A 23,689-nucleotide genomic window follows, 5' to 3' on the forward strand; every position below is an offset into this window, starting at 1 on the left:
TGATACGAATACTTATAAGTTCAAATATTTTTATTAACTAAATAAGTTTTATTTATAATTTTGTTATTTATAAATATTCGATAGATTGAGTAGCCTTTTGTTAATAGTGTCAATAAAGTCACGATCCTTGAGTTAATTCTTGAGCTTAAAATAGTTAAAACACCTTGAGTTATTAGAAATACAATTTTTCATGAATTGTACTCTTGTTACTCCAATTTCTGGGACAAAACTCCTTTTAAGGGGTAGTTTGTAACCCCAAGATTTTTTAACGTCATTAATTAATATTTGAATAATTTTTGGGGATTTTATAATTATGTTAAATTAATTTAAAAGTAGTTTTAATTAATTCCTTTCACATATGAATTTAAATATTAACATATATTTATATTAAAAATATAGTTACGACTTCTAAAATGAAGAGATTCAAATCAAAATTATTATTTTATTAAAATGTGTGAGCATACATGGGTGAATTCTTATTTGGGCCTCACAATAAATAAATAAATAAATAAATAAATAAAATACTCCCTCCGAACCATTTTAGTTGTTCCATTTCCTTATTTGGTAAAGTCATTTTAGTTGTCACATTTCTATTTTTGTCAATCTTTTTTTACCTAAATATCCTTAGTTCACACACGTAATTACGAATATATTCCCATATACCTTACTTACCCAACTACCCTTCACTACTTACCTTTTTTAATGGACCCCACACCATCCTTAATAAGCGTGCCCAAGCAAATGAGACAACTAAATTGGTTCAGAGGGAGAATATAGAATGGGTTAAGGTTTAAGATGAATCCTTGTTCCATTCAAAAACATCACGCCTCCTCCTCCTCTCTTCTCTCCCCTCTCCCCTCTCGCTGAGCCACGAAACCACCAACCAGCAGCCTAGCCGCGGCAGCAACCGGTCACCCACACCACCACCGGTCTTCCCTCTCTCCTCCCTGTGACGCAGCTGCTTCTTTCCCCTTCAAACAGCCACGACAGCAGCAGCCTAGGGTACTGCATTTGCTGCGCGTGCCGCCAGCCACGGTGGCCAGTTTTGGGGTCCTCTCTCCAACCGGTTTGGTCCCGTGCCACCACTACCACAACCTTAACTTACCTCATTCCCCTTTTTGCTAGTTTTAACTTTGTAAGTCATCTCCTCTTCTTCTATTTGATTCTTGTTGTTTTCAATTAAAAGTTTTATAAAGTTTATGAGTGTGATGTTGATTTTTGTGTTATTTTCATTGAATCTTTTGTGAGTAAGATTTTGATTGATGAATTGAACATATTCATGATTTAGGAGTTTGATTGATGAATTGAACATATTCATGATTTAGGGTTTGAAGTGTGATTAGAAATTATGGGATATGTGTTGATTGTGTATTAGTTTGGTTTAATCTTATCATAGGTAATAGAAATAGTGTTATCTTTGAATATGAAATAATTAGAGTTTGATTTAGAAATGAGATTACTAGTAGTGTGTGTTGTATGGTACTTTGGTGGTGTGGTGATTAATTGAATAACCTTAAAAGTTGTTTTAAGACTTGGTTGATTATGGTTGTGATAATTAGTAATGATTTTGATTGTAGTTGACTATAGTTATGGTTAGGTTGTTAATTGGGAGTAATAGTTGCTAATTGTTGTGACTTGATTGTTGTGAATTGCAAGTACTCTTAGTAGGTCGTCATTGAAGTTATACATGCATAATTTTAGTAAAGCCAAGAGCATAATGTCAACTTATCGTCGAGGATTGCCAAAGTTACTCGTCATGTTGTTTTGATTATAGTTCTCTCTAGCTTGGAGAACGTAACAAATGATATCGCGATTCGATAACTATGATTTGCCTTATCGTTATATTAGTGTTATATTAAAAGTTGTAAGACTTAGTTGTGATTAGTTACTTTTTTAGTAACGCGAACCAATATACTCAAAATTAATTGATGAAAAGGAACGATTCACATATAATTTTACTTTTAAATTGATGAAAAGACTTATGTTGTATTGAGTTAATGATTTTAGCTTGTATTGAATGAGTTGTGTACGTGCTAGAGTAATCGAATGACTCATGTTGAATAGGTGATAGTGGTTACTTTGATATTTAATTGGTATGACAAAGTAGTTAAGGGGATTTATTAGTTTTATTCCTAATTTGTATAGGTTTCCAGTTCATAAGAGGAAAGTAGAACCTTAGTTGGGTGAATTAACTTTTGGTCGTACAGTGACGCTTACAGGTACGTACACGCAATAATTAACCCTTATATACAATTTTTCTTCAAGAGATCATTGTTTATTATTTATTGTGATAATATGCATTTTATCGAAACTATGAGGTACTAGTGAATAGACTTTATATGAAGAGCTATCGACTATGAAATCCTTGCGCTTAGAATAGTTTAGAGAATGAGTGTTAGTAGAAGGTGGGGACCACCCCCTTATTTATTTAAGAATTGGATTATGCCTTACTTGGAGTTAGAATAACTCCTTTGTAGGTGAATTTCATATTTTGTTTAAGTTGCTCAGTGGGTTTCAACGTTCTGCTATCCCAGGGTACTCATTAATAGTCGAAAGTGGGAGTTATTCCCATTTGATAAGTATTAGATTATGATTAGCTGGCGTGACTCAACTAGATTATGTCCGGTTGATTTAATAGTCCCCTAGGTGAGATCCGACGGGATCACCGTATGGGGAGTATGAGCATACTTTTGTCATTAGGCGGCAGGTGTTACCATGCGGGCCTTGCAAACCCCAATATGGTGGCCTCTTCACTGGAGGGTGTATGAGCTCATACTTTGCCATGGGCGTCGGGTGGCTGATAACGCCCTTGGCCGTGTCACTATGCCATGAAGTGGAGAAAAGATCCACTGATAGAAAGTTATTCAATGATAGAAAGTTTATTCATTGCTCGAAAGTTATTTAATGATAGAAGGTTCATTCATTGATAGAACATTCACTCATTGGTAGAAAATTTACTCATTGATAGAATAGTTTATGCTAGTGAGAAATGTGCCTAAGTTAAGTTACCTCAAGGGTATTACCAATTCCCAAAGATAGACTATGATCACACTTACCTTAAGATAGACAAGCTCTATAAGGTCATGTGTTAGGTAGTCTGTTAATGCCTTGGTTGAGTTGACACTACGCGTGTTTTACAAGAGTTTATGTTTTGAGAAGAGGAGTGTGAAGACCTGTATTCTACCCAAGAACACATGGTTTGGGTTGGAAAGGACGTAATGAGATTAAGAAGTATAGGTGGACAATAAACGGTTACTATCTGTGCTTATGTCTTATGAAATCATCTTATGTTGTTGTATAACCTAATGTCACCTAACAGTTGGCCTTATTATATTTGATGCTAGTTACTGACGTGTACGTGTTTGTGTTTATATTTGATTGTTTGATGACTTTTTATGATTGTACTGCTATGACACATTGACCTTTGGTCTGATGTCGAGCAGCAGGAGGATCATAGACAGGCATGGCAGGTATTGGAGCTTCTTTTGCATTGTATTGAATTAGGGGAGAGTAATGAGGGCGAAGCATAACCCATGTCATATCGTTATCTTTCGATTTTGTAGCTCTTGTTTATCTTTTGTAAACTTTGGTTGTATATGTTTTGTTATGAGACTTGGTGTACTCCTTTGTGTATTTGTCTTTCCACTGTGTAGTTTTGTAGGTTTTAGTTTAAAAGTTTTGTCATTTGAAAATCAAGCGTTTACATTGGAACCACGATTCATGCTTGACATGAGAAGTTGGCGATGAATCATTCCACCATGACATAGTGTTGATAGGCCGCTGATGCCTTTACTTTATTAGATTCTAAATAACTTTTGTTTTTCTATAAAAGTACACAGTTTTAGGGCAGATGCTGCTGAAATTTCCACTGACATTTTATTTTAATGTAACACCCGAATTTCCTCCCGTCCTTTACGGTTTTGGTTTCGTATAAGGGGTCGGAAATTCAGGGGTGTTACAGGTGTTTACCAGAGCCAATGGTTCCTAAACTAAACGTCTGGGTATACATTTGAAATGAATTTCGAAATCGATTTGGAAATAAAACTATTTGTTGAGAGCATGGGGGTAGACATGGGTATATTGGAGACTTAATTGATTTGGTATGTCTCATGTTCATGAGAGTTACTATTTTGAGTCGACCTTAATTATTATTATATGAATATTGATTTAATTAAATATATAGATAACATTTCTGCATCATTGAGCATTAGTGATAGCCATTGAAACATTCGATAAGTTTACAAGAATTTTATAATAGATCGTAAATTTTTAGATACTAGTTTAGGACGACATAGTAAACATAAACCAAACGATCTTTTGTGATCATATTTGATTTTGATGCCAATATGAAATCTAGACTTGTATGTATTGTCACGCATTCTAGTTTATGCATCAATATGTCGCATTAATCAGTAAGTATTTCGATATGGATTAAGTATATGCTCAAGTCTTTCTTGGTTTAGTTATTACTCAAACATATCAATTAGTCAAGCCTATTAGTTCTTCACGGCATAAAAAGTTTTGATCAAAAGCTTCTTAATATGGTTAATAAGCATCCAAGGAAGAGTGTAAGTAGTTTGAACCAGAATAAGGACAAGAGCTAAAGTGTAATAAGAATTCAATATATCGTAAATGAAAGAAAGGGTTCTTGTATGCGATACCTTGTAAATAAAGTTTTAATCACTAGTTGATGATAATAATGCTGTCATAGCTAAAGTATAGATGCGTTAAAACCTAAATATTAAGGAGAAGTTCGAGAGCGTGTTAAGAGTTTATAGTTTGAGAATTCAACCCTCAATTTCGGGCCATGATCTATAAAAGTATTATTGATATATTCTTTATATAATGATGAGTTGAAGTTAAGAGATTGTTTTCAACGTCTTTAAGTGTTTAAAGATAATGCTATATTAGTTGAACCAAATTATCACATTAGTATTGTTGTTCAAACTAGAATCGCCTTAATATTTTCATTTGAAGTTATAATTCTTACTAGATTGAGGCTCTCGACCTTTGTAATTAGCTATAGTAACATTGGTGTTGAGTTTTGGTGTGGCATAATCGTCTACCAATAAACGTTTTCAATCTCATACGGTGATTGAGACTGATGCTTTAAATTGGTTAATGTAATATATATAATTGTTAGTTCTAAGCCCAACATCTTATGCTTGTTGTGAGACCTTAAGAATCAGTTGAGAGTAAAAACTATAGTCAACCTATTAGCCTGAGTTAATCACTTTATTATACTTTGATGAATTATATACTATGAGGGTCCCCTGTCATTGATTTTGATTTTTGTAAGCATCCAACTCTCATCATAATGAATATAGTATTTCATGTTTGTCGAGTGATAATGACCTTTAAATCACTATTTGCTTGTCAAAAAAAAAAACTACTTGAAGTGGTTCTTTGGATAAAATATGGGTGATTTTTTTTCCTTAAAGACACATGAGTGAGTATCAAAGGAGAAAAATTATTATTCGCAAGTCCTTTGAGTTTTATATTTCGTTGAGACATGATATATCATTCATACATAAGTCGGCAACTTTATATTAAAGTGGATAGTTAAAGAATAATCATCATAAACAAATTTGCATGTTAAGGGCCTAAGGATTGATTCGAGGGAGCACTATTGATTTAAGACTGATAATTTTGTCTTATTAAATGCTTATATGGAGTGATGAATGTTTAAATCGGATGATAATGTGAAGAAATTGTGACGGTTTTAAAGCGTTAGCTAGATAGAATGATATTTGAAATTAAAAGGGAATCAGTGATATTATAATTTGTTTTCTCATGGCCTTCTGGGCAGTTACAAGACATAAGAATAAAATAATCTGATGATGAGGTGAAATAAGCGTCTTTGTGCACATAAGATACAGTTAAATGTTTTAAGTATTTTAGAGTATCTCATTGATCACCAATATTATAGTCCTGCTAGTGTATTGAAATGATAAGACTTAGATGAGATTCCAAATGAAGTTGACTTTACATAGGTTATTGTTTTTTTAATGATTGATGTGATACGTGGTAAATTAAGTTAGGAGAGTTACCGAAGATAATGTGGTCCTAATAAAAGTCAAGAGGTGTTTTAAAATCTAAACATTGAAGAAACGACAATGAGTATGCGAATAGTTATAATTTGAGAGATGAATCGAGATAATGGATTATGTCTTAAACGATTATTATACAAAATCATTATTATGCGATAAATATGTTAAGAAGAGTTTTAATTTGATGTTACTAAATCACTAGATCATTATAAGTATTTGATGAAAAGAGTTTTGAAATTTTGACGTGTTTTGATACAAACATTTATGTTATAGTTGTTAGTTCTAAGTTTCGCATCTTAGGTCGAAGGGTGATTGAATCCCACTTGTTTGCGAAGGAAAATTGTGACGCGTAATTTCAAGTGTTGCGTTGTTTTGTTAGCTTTGTGTTGTACTTTAGTATAGTGTTAGGATTGTTAATGTAAAAGTCATATGGTTGCGATAACGATGTTATAGTTAGTTAGAGGTAGTGTTGTGATGGAAATGTTATGGTGTAGATCGATCTTTAATCTCTAATAACTCGATTGTTACCTTTCATTTTTACCGGGTATACATTCCACTCCTATCTTTTACTATTTCTTTATATATTATTCTTCCTACTTAGGGTTTTTATTATTTGAATTTTTATTTATTTTCCCCAAATGTAATTTGTTTTAAGCTTATTTATTTTCTTTAATTTTGTCTCTGTATTCATCCATATTTGGTGTTTTTTGTGGGTTGGGATTTATGTGTATCTTGTTGATTAGATTTTGAAAAGTCAGTAAATTTGATGAAGTATGATGAGCTATTACTATTGTTTATCACTTAATTTAATTCCTATATACCAAATATCTAGTTAGTAGTTACGTAGCATAGAATATTACAGTTGTAGTTCGTTGTTCTTTTATTACTTTGTATTTCATTTTGTTGAACTTTGTTTTCATTGTGAATATGAACTTCATTATGTGAGGATGACGCCGGAGTGGAGCAAACAATTATGAGGTTAAGGAGAGATTTTCTTAAACTAAAATAAAAATTCAATACAATTTAATTTTTAAGTAGTTGAATTAAATAAAAGCTCAACACAATTTCTAATTAATAATTTTGATTTTATAAAAATACCTTAAATTAAGCTTTTAAAAAATTAAAACTGTCATCTCTAATGCTAAAATGGAAGAGAAAAAATAAAGTAATAGATTGGTGACTAATAATAAAAAAACTTAAGGTTTGATGGGTTGAAAAATTAAGAAATAAATTATTGATTATTTTTACAAATTAAGTTAGTGATAAATCATGTTTGATAAGTGTGTAAAAATTAAATAATGTAAGAGAAAATATTTAAAAGTTAAACTTGTTTTGGAAAAAGATATAAAGGAAAAGAAAAAATGTTATTAATAAGATTTGAAGACTATTACCAACTAATGTGATAATTGATTTGTTAAGTAAGACTATAACCAACTACTTTATCTCAATAGTATGTTGTTTCAATATGTTTTTTTTAATTTTTTTATATGAGGTCCTTTAGGTTTAGGGCCCTGTGCGGTTGGGCACCTCACACAGCCCACTGCCCTTGTGTTGCCAACATTTGTGGTGATGATGTTAATTGATTGCTTTTGTATTATTTTGGCTTTAGTTTGAGATTATTGCTTTTCTATATGTATTTTGGCATAAATAAATAAAATTTGGTTGTTAATTTTACGAACGAAACTCAACTAAACTTTCATTTTCCTCATCATTACTTGGATTCAATCTCTAGTTCGTGCGTTTTCATCTTTTTATTTTCGGTTACGAAGTCGCCTTAGTTCTTTCAGATTCTTCATTCTGAAGAACTACAACTTGCAGTTTTGTTTTACAGACTACTGGATATTGCCGCGTTGCTGTTGCCAAAAATATGCTTTCGTTTGAGATTCGTGGGGATATAAATTACTGGCTTTCTATTGCCTAAAATTCTGGACTATATCAGGCTAGAGCTTTGAGGTATTTGAATTATTTTATCCTAAAATGAGCTCTACATTTTGGGTGCAAGTTTATGAAATTAATAAAAAAAACTCACCTTCAAATGTTTGGACTTAGTTGATAAATTTTTAGTTTCAAATTCCCAAATATAATCTTTCCCTGATTGCTTTATTTATTTTATGAATGAAATTTCATTGAACTAAATGTTTTGTTATAGGTTTTGCTATTCATCGGCCTGTTTATTACTTGGGACATTGCCTGAAATACATTTGAATGGCTTGGAGGGTTTCTACCAGAAAGGTTTTGTCTTTTTCCCAATTTTTTACAATTTTTTTTTTCTAAAAATGATGATTTTTGGAGTATTATTTACCTTTTATCTTGAATTCTGTATGTTGGTGTTGATGATTGGTGACTCGAATCGAGTCTTGTTCGTGGTTGTAGATGATTTTAAGAACGAGTGAAGATATGGGTCAGAGGCTAGGCGACGAGTCGTCTCTTCCTCTCTGAATTCACATATTTGGGTCAGAAAGTTTGCCACGAGTCGTGGCTTTTTGGGGACGATCCGTCGCTTTTTGCCACGAGTCGTTGCTCACTGGAGACGACTCGTCGCTTTTGATGGTTATGCGTTTTGTCTTTTTTCTCGTGGGTTTTTGACGGTTATTTGAGTTTCTTGGAGCCCAAGTATCTTTTAATTAGATTTTAGTATATATATCTCCTTCTATTAGTGCTAGGGTTCCATTATTCACAAATAGAGAGATCACAAGAGAGCCATTGTAATTTGTGAGTGAAATTCTTGATTAATCTTGTAAATTCTTTGCGATTATAGTGAAATTATTTGATCTCAGTGCCGATGGACGTAGCTATCACATTGATAGTGAACCACGTTAAATCTCTTGTGTCATTTTCTTATTGTTTGCATTGAATTTCTTTATTGTTTCATTATTGTTCATCGATCTTGCTTCCGCTGTCGCACAACAGTTGGGTTCTTGGTCTAAGATTAGTTTGTGTTATTTGATGGAATTCAGTTTCATTTAAGTGTTGTTTTTTCATCTGCTAAATTTAATTAGATACTTCATTTTTGGGTCTGTAGTAATCTCATTTAAGTTTCATATGGCATTCATCATGTCTTACAAGTGATCACTTGATCATTTTTCAGTTTTCTCCTTGTGATTGCTAAAACTATTGACGATCATTTAAAAAAAAAAAAAACGAATTCTAGAGTTATATGGAGGGCTGGGACTGACAAAAGGATAGGAAAGCCTTACACTACGTTTGAATAAGATTTTTGGAAGGAAAGGAAAGGTAAGGAGGGGAAAGAAAAGGAAGGGGAGGGGAGGGGAAAAAAGGGAAGATTGAGTTGAGATCACTACTAGTAGAATTTTGCTATTCTTAGCCTTTTATTCGCTTCAATGGTCGACAAAATAAACAACAATATGTTAGGTCATATATTATTTATCTTTCTCCCTTGATTCCTATTTCTCTCTCCTCTACTACTGTTCTCTTCTCCTTCATTCTCCATTCTTCTACATTTCTGCCTAATAATTTATGTCCTAAAATCACTTGTAAAAAACCCAGGATTACTTTTCCCAAATTATCAAGATTTAAGTCATTGCTCTCATTCGTTGAAATTTACCTGGAAGTCTCTGATCATCCCAATTTTGTTACGATTGAAAAGTACATATATTACTTTTTTTAACATTGTTAGTGATTGAAAATTGTGGGTTTGAGAAGAGAGATATTAGAAGAATGTGATTCAGGAAGACGGTAGAGATAGATAAATAGCATTGTATTTTGGTAGAGAGAGGAAGATGGTGTTCTAAAAGAGAGGTCAAAGTGTGACTTGGTTTTATAGTATGGAGTGTTTTTAGCTTGGTTGTTCATTAGGTTAAGCTGATGGAGTGGAGAAATTTAGTGAGATTGATCTCAATTTCCTTGAAATTAAGTGTGGCACATTTCACTGGTTATGAAGTGTCTAGAGCTGCTTGGCTGATAAGCAAAATGTCAAAGTAAAAGTTAAAAGTCACAATAACACAATCACATTAGCACTAAATAGGTGTGGGACTTCAATTATGAACTGGTTTAACATTTTTATAAGTATTCATCTCATTATTTTAAAGGCCATTTGCGCAGATGTTTCCCCTTGTCCCCCTCCTAAGAGCTTTTGTCCGTTTTAAAAGGTAATGGGGTGATGCCATGGCACCCTTTTTTTAACACAATATACCATTTTAGCTGGGTGCAAAGTCACTTTTTGGCCTTGAGGAGCCATTTAACTTGTGTGTTTGAAATTGAAATGAAAGCCTCAAAGAGGTTCAACAATGAGAAACAAAATGAAAAATATAAGCAAACATGAACACAAGTGTTTATGAGGTATCTTGGATACCTCCCCCTCAAATGTAGTTTTATTATAAATGATTCAACAATACAATTATAATAAACCTCCCCTATTTTGAGAACAATCCTCTCAAGCTCACAAAATGCTAGAACAATGGTGAACACTCTCAAGTTTCAATCAAAGTAATAGCTTTCTCTCAAAGTGTGTTTGTGGTGCTTTGTTCTATGAATGATGCTCTCTTTTGTAGAGAAAGGAAAGCATCATTCTTAGAACCACTCTCAATGCACCATCAAAACACAATTAACACCCTACATCTAACATACATTAATCTTAGCAATGAAACACCCTTTTAATGCATATTAAACATCAACAATAAACCTAGCAATAAACATAGAAATAATGCCCACCATCATTCCTAGATTAATTGCCCTACAATACACCCTTTCAATCCCTTAAACTGGGCATTAAACAGTCCAAAGTAGCATCCTAGGCAAAGTGCTCGTTCAAGGCACTAAAGTGCTCGAACAAGCACATAGATCAAAAAGCTTCTGTTGGCTGATTTCACATGTGCTCGAACAAACACTTATTATGCTCGAACGAGCACCCTCCTTTGGTGCATTTTGACTTGATTTTACTTGTTTCCTTGAGCGACCAACCTCATTCCCATGCCTTGCCTCGTTCAAGGCATGGTTCCTACACACTTAGTAAAGCCTCAAACGTTCCACGTTTATCACTTCATGAATCGTTCCAAACCTTAATCTAACACAACTCGACACATCTTCACCATCCTCCTCCAATTTACATGATAGAGCATGCTCGATAATATGGTTACAGTTAACGTCATTCATATGAATATTGACACTTCTTTTAACAGAAATTAATAGGACAAGGATAAGAATTAGGATAAGGATAGGGACATCTTATGGTCTCGACCAATGTTAACAAAATTTATATTAGTCCGGTTTAAGGTATGTCTCATGGTCTTGGCGAGATATTTGATGGTACAACAATCGCATCACCTTTTTTAACGTATCATTGTGATCGTTACCACAATCGTGACGAAACCCCATATCTATACTATTAATCAAACTCACTAAACACCAAGATATGTGCCAAAGTAGTCAAATCCCGTTGTCTCAAATTGGAGATGATTAAAACTTTTGAATTTCATTACACAATTTAGATCTCGAATCTCTAAATCAAGAGCGTTAAATAACTTGTATTGAGTTACAATAATATAGACTACCATCATTTCAAAAATAAAAAAGATTACACCATATATATTTGCAATAGTGGGCTTGGATGAGTTAAGCCACATAACAATGAATGACATTACGACCTACACTATATGTATTTACTACCATTACACAATAGTTTCAAAACCTTAACCCTAACAATTCAGAGTTTGCTACTTAAAGTAAAAGAAATTAGCATGCAAAATCAATCCTATATGTATTATTGGGCCTCCCTATATATACATATATAGTCAATAATGACAAGGTAAGAAAAACTATGCGGTTTGCATCTTGGGCTTGTAGCTTAAGGATGGTGGGGTTTATGGTTTAGAAGTTATACAATGTAATTTTTGTACTAAAAGTGGAACTGTTTTGGACACAAATGCAAGCTGTTTCTAATTTGTTTTGGGTCATTCAAGATGAGTGAGACATATCTCATAGGTTTTAAACACCAGGTTTTGAGATCTTCTTACTAGGCCTTATAAGGAAAACAATAATAAGGTTAGCAATTTTTTTGTGAATTGAACTATGATATATTAGAAGATGTGTTCTTTCTTTTCAGGATTTCATAGGCAACAAATCTAAAAATGTGCTTAGTGCTATTTGTTATTTTTGACACTCTTATCTAAGTTTGATATATGATGGGATTAGGCCTTTTTTTTGTAAGAGATTATAAAGAAACACTTTGATTTAGACAGCTCAACAAAAATCATATTCTTTTATTTCTTTTGTTAGACTGGTATCATGTATTGCTAACATCGACACTTAGAAATATTTTTGATTGTTCCTTATGTAACTCTTTGAGGTTGTGTTTAGCCCTCAAGATGTAGAATCTTGATACCAATATCTCATGATTCACTCATCACCCAATTAAACTCTAATTGGATTCAATCGTTGCCAACCAAAGTTCGTTTGTGAGTCAAATTGTTCTGGTTCGTGATGTAATGTATGATTGATGATTCAGTTTCCATGCAGAACAATGGGGGAGAAAAGAGGTGAAGAGTGATATCATTTTTCCCCTTTGTTATCACCTTTTCCCTTTAGTAATATAATTTTTTTAGATATGTTAAAAGAATAAGTGGAATTTGGAGCTTCTTTTCTTTTTATTTGTCTTTTTTCATTCTCTTTTCTTACTTCTTTTAGGCACTTTATTTTTTTGTCCATTTTAAAAAAGTGTTCCTTTTTTCTTTTGAAGATTTTTGTTGTTTCATTTTTATAGCAACTTTTTCCTTGTAACTGGTAATTGATGACAATATTAAAAAAATTGTAAGTGATATTAAATGAAACAAACCATTATGGCTACCTGTGTTTTAAAAAGCGTGCCCAAAGCCATGCATCCTTGAGCGCAACGCGATACAAAAGACTCTTCAAAGGCGCGCCTTTTTGCGCCTCGCGTGCCTCGTGTATGCCAGTTGTAAGTTTTCATAAATAACATGTCTTTGCCTAATATTACTGAAATAGCTCTCAATTTTTAGTTGTTTGTTGAATAGAAAGAAAAAATATATTCTTTTTCTTTTCCTAAATCAAAAAATATAGTGGGACACTCAAGAGAAAAATAACCTTGAAGTGTTGTCTTCTTCACTGGTCGACATATGATTCTGATTCAGATTTTAAGTGTTTGTTTAAGTGTGTCACAAAACATTTTAAGCATCAAGAACCATTGTTTTTTCTTTCCCTTTGTCTTTGTTTTAGTTTTTATTTTTTTGTTAACTCAAGGCTATGGTATTGACTTATCAAGTTATAGTATGACTTTATGTGCTAAAGTAGTTTTTAGCTTATGTATATGGTATTATGATATGATTATCATGTTATTTTTACTTTTAAGTATTAAATATGTTTTAAAATTGATTTTGTAGTTTTTTAGGAAATTGTGCGCCTCGCATACAAAATGCATGCTCCTTTGCCTTGTGCCTCTAGAAAAAGGACCTTTTGCGCCTCGGTGCCCCTTTACGCCTCCTAAAACTAAGATATCTACACAATATCGTGAATACAAATTCTTACTCTAAATCAAAGCAAATTGTGATATATGTGACACTGTTTGATACCCTTTTGATACCGTTTTCTCCTCTTTGAAAACTGATTTCAGATGAACCTTATACAACACTTCAGAACAACTTGTTTGCTTGTTTGTAAAGGAGGTGTTTGTAGAAAGAAAAATCAAACTATTTTTCAGTGGAATGCGTTGCTTCAACCTCAGAAACATTTGTGTTTTAGACGAATGTTATTAACCTATTCTTGTCTACTTGCCTTCCATAGTTTCTCCTAAATTGAGATGAGGATCTACACTGAATGATGGATCTAAGTGAATAATGTAAAGCGTCTTTATTGGTATTCTTGGAATTATTGAGATAAAACAAAAAGGCGCAAAATGTTATCCAAAAATGTAATTAAGATGAACTTGTGGAATGAGGATGTAGTCTTGGTCGTTGGCACATATTTAGGCTGCAAGCATTTGATGATCACAATATATGCTACTTATGTCTATATTGCTGGTAGTAATGTGACCTTGTGGGCTTGGACTTTTTTTTAAGGGAACCTAGAGCATGTTTTAAGATAAATCAAGATCCACCAAGGCCTGATGGTCAAGGAGAAAAAGTTCCGTACGAATCTTTTCCAAAGCATTATCGGTATCCCATCTAGCTATCATTTGGGCTACGGTATTGCCATCTCTATGAATGAAACTACATTTAAAATCAACAAAGGAAGATCTAATATCATTTATACTATCGAATAGTAAGTGAATATGAGTAACTACTTTCTCATTCTTATCAATTGCATTTATCACTATCATCAAATCACCTTCCAAGTGACAACATCATACCCCATTCTCCAAGCAATATCCAGAGCAAAATGGGTGGCAACTGCTTAAGAGATTGATACATTTCGATTCTCCTTGACTGTTTGAGTCCCAGTAAGCAACACTCTACCTTCCTCTTGATTATTTCTTGAACCTCCTCTAAATCCCTTTTTCCTTGAAATGAGAGTTTTAAGCCTGAAACCGTGTTATATTATATATTAATTAAATTATTCTAATAGATTATTGAAACACACTTTTCTAACTAAACCATTGGTACAAGTACATGGAGCTTGTTACCCTCGACTGAAGAGGAAAGGCGAAAAGGCCAACTGTAGAGTTCTTCTTCCTATTATTCAAAATTTGCATAAATAGGTTTTGGTTGCAGCTTGACACATAAGATTTGCATCTTTACTATCATGATCAAACATATTTTATAGTTTTTTGTTAATGTGAAAAAGGATATGCTTCGACAAGCAATTCAAGCTGACCCTCTACTTACAATAAGGCTATTCAATACTCATTCTCACGACTGTTCAAATAATTCATAATTATAGATCCTGTATCTCCTTTCTATGTTGGACCAAGTGGGCATTCTCTAGTATATGCACTTGCCTTTGCCCTGGCGAATTGTTGGAACAAAGAAAAAGCTCGAGTATAGCAATACCTATTATTAGTTTATTTCATTATCGTGGGCTGATATGTGAGCATCATTTTTGACTGCATGAAGGTATATGCAAGTATGTTATTAAGTATTTAAAGGTCTATAATGTTGCATTCCAAAATTAAGAAAGGATGAATTTGTCTTATACAAGTTGGTTATTAGCTTTTCACATTGTGCACAATTTAAATTTTATATCTTCTAGTTACATTGTTAAATATCATTTACATCATCCTTAGTTTTGAAAACCATTAGGTGCCGTAAGGTGCTAAGGGTCCCTAAAGGCTAGGGTATAGGCGCAGGTTGAAGACGTTGCCTTTGGGTGTGAGGCACCCTAAAAATGAAAATTTAAACCCTATGTCACTTGTGCATTATTAATAATATAAATACATTATTAATAAAATAGTGCAAAATAAAAAATTTTAAAAAAAATTTTTTGATAAGAAAATTTTTTTATTGATGAGGAAATACCTTAAACATCAACGGGATGCAGAATTACACAAAGTAAATAAAGATAGTTACATTATCACATTCCAATTACATTTACAATTACATCTATATATCTTCAAGAGAGCTATGGTTGAATAATCCATGTACGTTTACCCATAGTGATGGCAAAAAGACCACCTTATCTTATAGCACTTCTACCTGTAGAATTTGGTCATTGAAAATTCTCCTATTTCTTTTTAAGATCATTATCCTGTTCTTTTTAAGATCATTATAGAACTTCTACCTGTACATTTACCCACATCTTTTTAAGATCATTATCCTGTTCTTTACCACCATGGTTAATCAAAAGAAATTCTCTAATCTTTCTCATAGCAACCCATTCTTCATCCCTGATCTCAAAAAACCTTTGCCATAGTTCTCTCGCTGTCTTGCAATGGAAAAATAAATGATCATTATTTTATCCATTCTCACAACATAAAATACACCAATGTGAATTTTATGTCTTATAAGGTCTCCTTAACTGAAGGTTCCCCATCGTGTTCAATCTCCTTGGGCTACTGGGCACACAAAAGCCTTGATCTTTTTGGGAACTTTGGCTTTCCAAATTCGTAGCTAATAGAAAAGAAACAGGTTTATTGGGATGGGAAACCAAGTTTGCATAAAAAAAAGTCCACGAGAAGGATTTTGATGAATTAGGGATCTAAATTCTTGGAATTTTTTTTAAAAAGGTCAAAAATGTTACTTGGGAAGAATTGACATGAGAAAGCTCTTTCATTTTCTACCACACTTTCTTTTCTTTGTCTTTTCCTTACATTTTTCCTCTTATTATCTTCTTTCTTTGTAAATATAAACTAATGGTGTATGAAAAAAGCAAAACCTATCGCGTAATCACTTTAAAATGTCTCAATACTTTCATCTTTTCTAGTGTCTAGGTATTCTCTTTCTTTCCCCTTCTTCTACCTTATGTAATTCAATTTAATTGTGTCTTGCCTCAAGTGCCGTGCTTGCGTGCTTATGCCTTTGTCAAATCTGGATTCTGTGTTTGTGTCAGTGTCTTATCGTCATGGGTATCTCTGGGCAATCTGATGTGTTCGGGTAGCATAGTCATATTCCCCAAAAAACCTAGCAAAGGAAGCGAAAACATATGGTGGATGCACGTATTAAATGGGCTCATAAGGCTAATAGAAAAGCCGCTTTAAGGCAATCTGAGGCGCTTTCCTTTTAGATATTATATAAGGCATTTTGAGGCGTTCTTCTTAAGGAACTACCTCGCCTTGCCCTATCAAGGCACTCAAGTCATTGCCCGCCACTAGGTGTGCTTTCTAAAACTAGGGGATCACCGTGACGAAACCAAATTGTAAAGGATTTTGAGTTCACCCCAACTAAAATATAAGCTGTATGTAAAACCATCCACATTGACCACAGGAGCCTTTTTGTGCTCATTGCTGCAATCATGACTGAGTCTGTATCTTTGTCTCCTTATGCATGATTTGAGAATTATCATTTGATCATAAATTCAAAGTGTTTTTATGTTCTCTTTGCTTTTTATAGGTAGCTCATATTGTGAGTTTAGCAAATGGTTTGGCGGTTCATGTCCCAAGTGGTGCGTTGGTTTCAAAATCTTATTCAAAAGATATCATTCAGTCGATCATAGAATCAAAAACATTGATGCCAGGATCATTAGTCAAGCTGCAGTTTCTCTGTGCTCTCAATCACAAAGCTTTGACCAGAATGCCACTAATGCGGTAAGCTAGAACTTTTTTTTTGTCGTAGTATTCATGGTCTAATCTCACTGTTTTTTCCTTATGTTTGACTGTATGTATCATAGTGTATGTGTGTATTTATTGTCCTTATCATATCAAACATCTATTAGCTAGTCTTGTTTTAGTATAATCAATATTTTTCTAGTGCAGTTGCGTAAGTTCCTTTAGACTTAAATTAGTCTTGTTTAACAAGGTCAAGTGTATTAAATTTTATTTCCTTAAGACTGAAACTAGTCTTGTTTTACAAGGTAAAGGGTATTATATTTGATTTTCTCTAGTGCAGTGACGCTAGTCCTTAAGGCCGAAGGGTGTGTTGCCTTAACATGCCCCTTTCTCCCCGAAAATTTTCTGTATGTAATATATATTGGTTATATACACACACACACACATACATACATACATACATACATATAAAAACACCTTTTAAAATTATATAATAATAGTTGTTTTAGTGGTAAAGTTTGATAATTTTATTACTAAGAGATCTGTAGTTCAAACATTTTTCCCGCTTATTTTTCAACCCATGTTTATGGGTCAAAACTTTGCCTCATCTAATTTTTTCTCAAGTTTCGCCACTACCCAAGTGTACTGTGGTGGCTCAGTTTGAGTATTTAGTAGGGAATAGGGGTGTGGAGATGTCTTTGTGAGAAAAGTTTTTATTCTTGCAACTTCGATGCTGGCTTGTGCTTTATGAATATTTCCATCTCTTCAAAGAAGTCTGTTTGAAAAGGTAAAAAGAAAAGAATATGAGATGATGGCTTTCTCTATCATTGAGTAACTGTAGTGGACTCTGATTATTTATGTTTGTTAGGAGTCTTTGTGAGGATCATCTGTTTTTTAAAGTTGCTACATCCCTACCTTTTTCTCTTATAAAATAGTAGGGCCGTAGCAACTAAAAAAACGGAGGTACAATTGAAGTTTTTTTTTTTTTTTTTTTTTTTCATTATTTGGCAATCATATTCTTTTTGTTTTTTATTTGATGAATTGATCCTCCCCTTATATGAGCGCATATATTTTCAAATTTCCAAATTTGTTCATAATTAATAATTCACAATGGGAATTTTTTTTCCAACCAAATTTAGAACTAAACAATATTCCCAAATTTACTCGGTTTTAGTGTTTAATCATATTCATACTGCTGTGTAACATTGTGCTCTAATTTTATGCTTGATGAATCATGTTTCTTTGCCAGTAACCTGTTGAAAAGAGTGAAATCTTTTTCATTAAACGCATTTATATATTATCGACGGTCACTGTGAATGCTATGTATCGTCACTGTTTACTTAGAAACTATGTGAATACCTTTTTTTCTGGCTGTTGTATTGACTTTTAAGAATGGTTGCTTTCCTTCTTTGCATTTATTATAGGCAGCTTTAATTTGTTAAGTTTAATGAATAATTTGGTAGCAATCCTTGAGATTTATGTGTCATTTATACATTATCTTTTTTGTGAATTAAAATTTTTCCTAGATATTTTCATGCGAGCCTTGGATCATTAGCGAAAAGAAATGTTGGGTTTGCTTTGAAGACCCCCCGGAGGACGAAAAACTATGTGAAAAAAGATAGGACACAGCCTCCTACTGAAGTTCGTTATGTGCCTCCTGTAATGAAAAAAACCAAGCAAGTGCCAGCTAAAACAATTGATATTTTTGAAGGCATGACTGTTGCTGAGCTTTCCAAGCGCACTGGAAAATCGATAACTGATCTTCAGGGTATCCTTATAAATGTTGGAGAAAAGGCGTACTCGATGTTTGACACCCTTAGCATTGATGTCGCAGAACTGGTTGCAATGGTATGTGTGTTTGTCTGTTCTGGGTAGCACTGTGCATGGGATGGAAAATTGCATCCAAACAAAGTCAGATATGTTAATTATTGTATAGGATATACTGATAACTGGAAGTTTTTCATTGGCTAACTATTTTTATTTGAAAGAAAAAACGTGGAGTTTGGATATTTGACCAAATATGTGGTTTACGATATCTAAGATTCTAAAATCAAAATCTTAATAGACTATTTACTTTGATTCGGGAACTGATATTCAATATTAGTATGTGTCGAAGTGCCAACCTCAGCTAATTCTGGTGAAAAATCCATATTTTTTGGTCTTAGATGAAGTGTCCAAGTGTAAAGGATCCAACACATGTATATGAGGTAAATTAAGAGTTCGAGTAGCATAGCCAACAGGCAGCTGATACCAATTCTATGGAACAGATTAATGTAAAGACTAAATTGGATTTGTATCATTCCCCCTGTCCCTGCGATTTCTGAATTGCTTTACTATGCCCTAGTTTTGTTTTCTTCTTTCATCATACTACATTGGTATATTTTGGTCCTGGTCTGCCATAAATTTATGGCTTTCAGTTGTAACTGTGTTCTCTGAAGAAACTAATTGTGGCTGTTTATTTTGGCCAGGAAGTTGGTGTTAATGTGAAGAGGCTACACGCCAGTGAAGGTTCAAAAATATTGCCAAGGCCCCCCGTTGTTACAGTAATGGGTCATGTTGATCATGGTAAAACTTCCCTGTTGGATGCATTACGCCAAACGTCTTTGGCATCAAAAGAAGCTGGTGGTATAACACAACATTTAGGTGCCTTTGTTGTGAGCATGCAGTCAGGGGCATCCATCACATTTCTTGATACACCTGGCCATGCAGCTTTTACTGCTATGCGAGCTAGAGGTGCTGCAGTCACTGATATAGTTGTCTTGGTGGTAGCTGCTGATGATGGGGTGATGCCACAAACGTTAGAAGCCATGTCACACGCTAAATCTGCAAATGTTCCGATTGTTGTTGCTATAAATAAATGTGACAAGCCTGGTGCGAACCCAGACAGAGTTAAAGTTCAGCTTGCCTCAGAGGGTTTGGCTCTAGAAGAGATGGGTGGGGATATTCAGGTGGTTGAAGTATCGGCGGCTAAAAAGACTGGCTTGGACAGTTTAGAGGAAGCTTTACTTCTACAAGCTGAGATTATGGAGCTTAAAGCGCGCATTGATGGTCCTGCTCAAGCTTATGTGGTGGAAGCTAGACTTGATAAAGGACGTGGTCCACTGGCCACTGCTATAGTCAAGGCAGGGACATTAGTTTGTGGTAAGCATGTAGTTGTGGGTGCTGAGTGGGGTCGTATAAGAGCTATCAGGGATACGATGGGTAATTTATGTGAGAAAGCAAAGCCTGCAATGCCAGTTGAGATTGAAGGACTAAAGGGTCTTCCAATGGCTGGTGATGATATTGTCGTTGTGGAGTCTGAGGAAAGAGCGAGGATGCTTAGCTTTGGAAGAAAGAAAAAGCTGGAGACAGATCGGCTTCTGAAAATTGAACAAGAGCGGACGAAAACTGTATCTCCCACAGAAGAGGCTACTGAAAATGTTGAATTGCCTATCATTGTAAAAGCTGATGTCCAGGGTACTGTTCAGGCTGTCACAGATTCTTTGAGAAGTTTGACTTGCTCTCAGGTAAAAAGGGCGCTTCTGATCTCTTTTGTATTTTACTCCATTTATTTTAATTCGGACCTTTTAATTAAAATTTAAATGTTACAAAATTTTAAATTTACCCTGAAAATTAATTTTCTTGCCAGGTATCTGTGAATGTAGTTCATGTTGGAGTTGGTCCTATTTCTGAATCAGACTTGGCCTTGGCTAAAGCTTGTAAAGCTTGCATTGTTGGGTTCAATATCCGTAGTCCTTCTAATTCTGTCATTCAAGAAGCTGAACGAGATAGTATAAAGGTGCAGACCGTGGCTGTTGTAATATCTTGCACTTTTGTGCTGCGATGTGATTATCTGCTTCCATATGAACCTTCGTCATCTTGGTTTTGAAGTGATCTGAATACCTTTTCCATTGCAGATAATATTGCATCGTGTGATCTACCACCTCTTGAAGGACATCGGTGAATTGATTGTAGAAAAGGCCCCGGGAACATTGGAAACAAGGGTGGCAGGGGAAGCACAGGTGCTTGGTATATTCGAGATCAAAGGTAGAAGCAAGTCTAAAGGGCCTGATGTTAAGATTGCAGGTTGCAAGGTTGTAACGGGTCACGTATCCAAGACTTCATTGATGAAGGTTTTGAGAAGCGGAGAAGTCGTTTTTGAAGGCGTTTGTTCCTCTCTCAAGCAGGAACAACAAGATGTAGAAATGGTTTCTAAGGGGAAAGAATGTGGCCTTGTGATTCAAGATTGTCTAGATTTTCAGATCGGCGACGTAATCCAATGCTGGGAGGAAAACCGAAGGAAGCCCAAGTTTATCTCATCAGACAATGGCGTTGTTAGGATCGAGTGTTGAAGGTCAGTGCAGTCCCCTTAAATTTTTTCCTAGACTAGATTACAAAAATAATTGACAGGTTTTCACAAACAATGTTGTTTCCTGTGCCAATGAGCTAGTTCTTTTGTATTGGTTTAGTAGATCAAATTGTTATGGATTATTATGAGTTTTGACCTCAATATATCCTTAAATGTATGGATAATGTCCATTGAATCAAACTGTATATAGGCAAAATATGGGTATGCTAAACAGGGGAAGGGTTTTCAGGTTACTCCCTTATAATTAATGATTATTTATTAATTTATTTATATTATTGGTGTGTTTTCTTTATATATTTTCCTTTAGTTGCAAAATGTTTACTATTACACTTATCTATACTCTACTTTAACCATAGTCAATGTATGCAGCCATAGGTTACATCAAAGAATGCTCATACTCCTTCCTTCCTACTCATTTTGAATTAAAGAGAAATAGAATATTATATAAGAAAAAAGTGAATGTTGTTAATAAATGAACAGATAATAAATTGAGTAGATGAAATTAAAGAGTTAAAATGTATGAATGAGATTAAAAAAAAGTAATATTGTTTAAAAATAGAAATGATGCAAAGTGAATAAGATGGATCAAAAAGTAATTATTGCAAAATGAGTGGAATGGAGAAAATATTAAATAGATGTTCACAAGTACATTTGAGTTTGCAACTTGTCTAACATATGCCTCAACAATATGAAATTTTTTCAAATCATATATTGCAAATTTAAAGCTACAACGTGAGAATACGTTAAGAAAAACTCATATAGCTATCGAATTGAACTCATTTTTTTTTTCAATTATTGATGGTTATTAAATCAAACTCTTACTAAAAACTTAAATTTACTTTGCTATTATCATTATGTGCATGAGATCCCATAAGGCATATTGTATACAAGATTTGATCTCTGATTTTGGATATTGTATTATATAAGTAATAAATTTTACCAACTTAACTAGTTGACATTTAAATCTTTGACTAGATAGTACTGTGTTGACCCTCTCAATTTGCACTTAATGTAAAATGAGTGAAATTTAATAAAATTTGAAATTGGGTTGAAGAATAAGACAAAAAAATAAGTAAAGGTTATAAATAAAAGGTTAAGGTAGAGGGTGAGTATACGTTTGTGGATGAAATTAAAAGAATAAGAGTAAGATCATTGCGAAAAAAGAAAAGGGTGTAAAATCAGTAGGATCATCATCATCATCCTACTTAGTGTATTTCGCTCATAGAAAACTATGATCAGGGTTTATAGAGGGAAGGAAGACGACAACCTGTACTCATAAAGCAGAATACTGCCAAAGAGTCCTCGACTCGAGAAAGATCATTGGAAAAATCCTCAGAATAAGAGGATCCTGCAACGAAAAGGACTAAGTAAATCTAAATCCACAAGCCCGCAACTAACCACACAAATTTGACCTTTAATTGTAAAATTAAAAATAAATAAAAAATATATAAATAAAATAAAAATAATTAGGTAAAAATGAGTAAAAAATAATCTACAAAACGCAAAGAACAAGAACATCCACACATAATCAAGCGAGTATTAGTAGTCTAAGATATGAATAAGGCGTCTCCAACTACCCTTATCCCTGGTCAGGTCATCAAGGAGATGTAACTCGGGCAAGTTATTTTTTATTTGTTTCTCTTAAGTTCGCCTTAGTCTTCCTCGACTTCTCTTGCCCTCCTCCGTGATGCTTTCGATTCTCCTCACGAGGGCGTCAAAAGGCTTTCTGTGCACATGTCCAAATAATCTTAATTTATTTTCACGCATCTTTGCAGAAATAGGGGGTACCCCTAGTTTCTCTCTAAACTTCTGGTTCTTGATTCTATTCATCATTGTCTGATCGCACATCCACCTTAGCATACTCATTTCAAAATCAATACGATTAATAAAAGTATATAATTACACAAATTCTTGTGAGAGACGGTCTCTTTGAGAGACCATCTCTAATTGAACCGGCCCATTATATTTTTGTAAAATATTGTAAGTAGATATTAAAAATGTTCTAAGTAGATATTCACGATATTGAAATTAGGCATTAAGGATAAAGTAAGTAGGCATTAAAAATACGATAAGTAGACATAAATCTTTAATGGGTTGGATTTGAAACACGTCTCTCAAAGAGATGGTCCCTCAAGATACTAGATAAATTAATTATTGTTTCTAGAAATTCAAGAGAAAAGG

General features: G+C 33.8%; 1 protein-coding gene across 4 annotated transcripts; it reads left to right on the forward strand.

The window, feature by feature from the left end:
- The first annotated feature begins 795 nt into the window (after positions 1-795).
- Positions 796-21,770, forward strand: LOC130818955 (uncharacterized). Of its 4 annotated transcripts, none has more exons than XM_057685238.1 (9): positions 796-1,135; positions 2,146-2,219; positions 7,869-8,003; positions 8,200-8,282; positions 17,006-17,199; positions 18,687-19,008; positions 19,629-20,666; positions 20,789-20,938; positions 21,057-21,770. In XM_057685238.1, exons 4-9 carry the CDS (start codon positions 8,256-8,258, stop codon positions 21,489-21,491), a joined length of 2,166 nt encoding a protein of 721 aa, XP_057541221.1. In that variant the 5' UTR covers positions 796-1,135; positions 2,146-2,219; positions 7,869-8,003; positions 8,200-8,255; the 3' UTR covers positions 21,492-21,770. The 4 variants fall into 4 exon arrangements, with proteins under 4 accessions (XP_057541221.1, XP_057541222.1, XP_057541223.1 ...); XM_057685239.1 differs by having other exon boundaries at positions 7,882-8,003; XM_057685240.1 differs by lacking the exon at positions 2,146-2,219.
- The last annotated feature ends 1,919 nt before the right edge of the window (positions 21,771-23,689 follow it).

Source organism: Amaranthus tricolor, chromosome 7 (assembly GCF_026212465.1).
Source record: "Amaranthus tricolor cultivar Red isolate AtriRed21 chromosome 7, ASM2621246v1, whole genome shotgun sequence".
Taxonomy (NCBI): Eukaryota; Viridiplantae; Streptophyta; class Magnoliopsida; order Caryophyllales; family Amaranthaceae; genus Amaranthus; species Amaranthus tricolor.

Coding starts and splice junctions, on each gene's coding strand:
- LOC130818955 (XM_057685238.1), top strand. CDS start 8,256: ATGGCTTGGAGGGTTTCTACCAGAAAG. Junction 19,009..19,628: donor TCGCAGAACTGGTTGCAATG/GTATGTGTGTTT, acceptor TATTTTGGCCAG/GAAGTTGGTGTTAATGTGAA. Junction 20,667..20,788: donor GAAGTTTGACTTGCTCTCAG/GTAAAAAGGGCG, acceptor TTTTCTTGCCAG/GTATCTGTGAATGTAGTTCA.